This window comes from Trichinella spiralis, assembly GCF_000181795.1.
Source record: "Trichinella spiralis strain ISS 195 chromosome Unknown Scfld160, whole genome shotgun sequence".
Lineage (NCBI taxonomy): Eukaryota > Metazoa > Nematoda > Enoplea > Trichinellida > Trichinellidae > Trichinella > Trichinella spiralis.
In genome coordinates, this window is record NW_003527099.1 from 1 (window position 1) to 831 (window position 831).

The 831-nt window shown below is 33.2% G+C and overlaps 1 protein-coding gene across 1 annotated transcript; it reads right to left on the reverse strand.

The window, feature by feature from the left end:
- Positions 1-831, reverse strand: Tsp_13877 (eukaryotic translation initiation factor 2C 2; the record flags this gene model as incomplete). Its single annotated transcript, XM_003371011.1, has 3 exons — positions 1-413; positions 473-663; positions 722-831. Coding segments are annotated over 3 exons (458 nt in total), but the record flags the coding sequence as incomplete, so codon positions are not given.

Genomic DNA, 831 nt, shown 5'->3' on the forward strand with positions numbered 1-831 from the left:
TGGTACATGAATTTACAACTGATCATAAATATAATGCATGGATAAAGAACCTTCCTGATCACATGATCTATGCTGATTTTTTAAAAAACAAAAAAAGAAACAAAAAGCTATTATCTAGAAACACATTAAGAAATAATACACACACAGAGAGAGAAAGAGAGAAATAAATATAACACATAAATACATGTATTCAGTGCTTACAAATAAACACTAAACAATATACTAGACTAAAATACACTTCCATCGTTGATATAGATTATGCAAAGTACATGATATTTTTAACTCTTTTGTGAAGTGCAATTATATTATCCAATTTTGCTTTCACGGATTCAGCTTTACTGGTGGAACTACTACTACTACTACTTTTACTGTTGCTGTCCTCATCAGAAAACTTTTCCACTAGACCAGACTTTCTAAAAAATAAGATCCAATAACTCATTCATTTTTAAATAAGTCAATTACTCAAACTTACAATGCTGCAAGAACATGATAACGAGCACGGGCGCAAACTAAATCTGCAAAATATACTGGTGCTGGTATACTGACAGAACGAGCACATCTACCATATAGATGGCATAAATAGTATGTAATCGATTGCATAGCATTCGCATCCATGTTGCTTTCATCAAACAGCACATGATATCGCGTCGGTCTACTAGTTCCCTGCAATTCAAATAATAATAATAATAATAAAGATTCAAAACATTTCACAAAGTCATACTTGAATTCCATGATGACTGCACAAAAAGAAATCATGTTCATCAGGAGATGTCACTACTCTATCGATAACAGTACCAGCAGGGATGTTTTTCCCGCGTCCTCGTGCTGCAG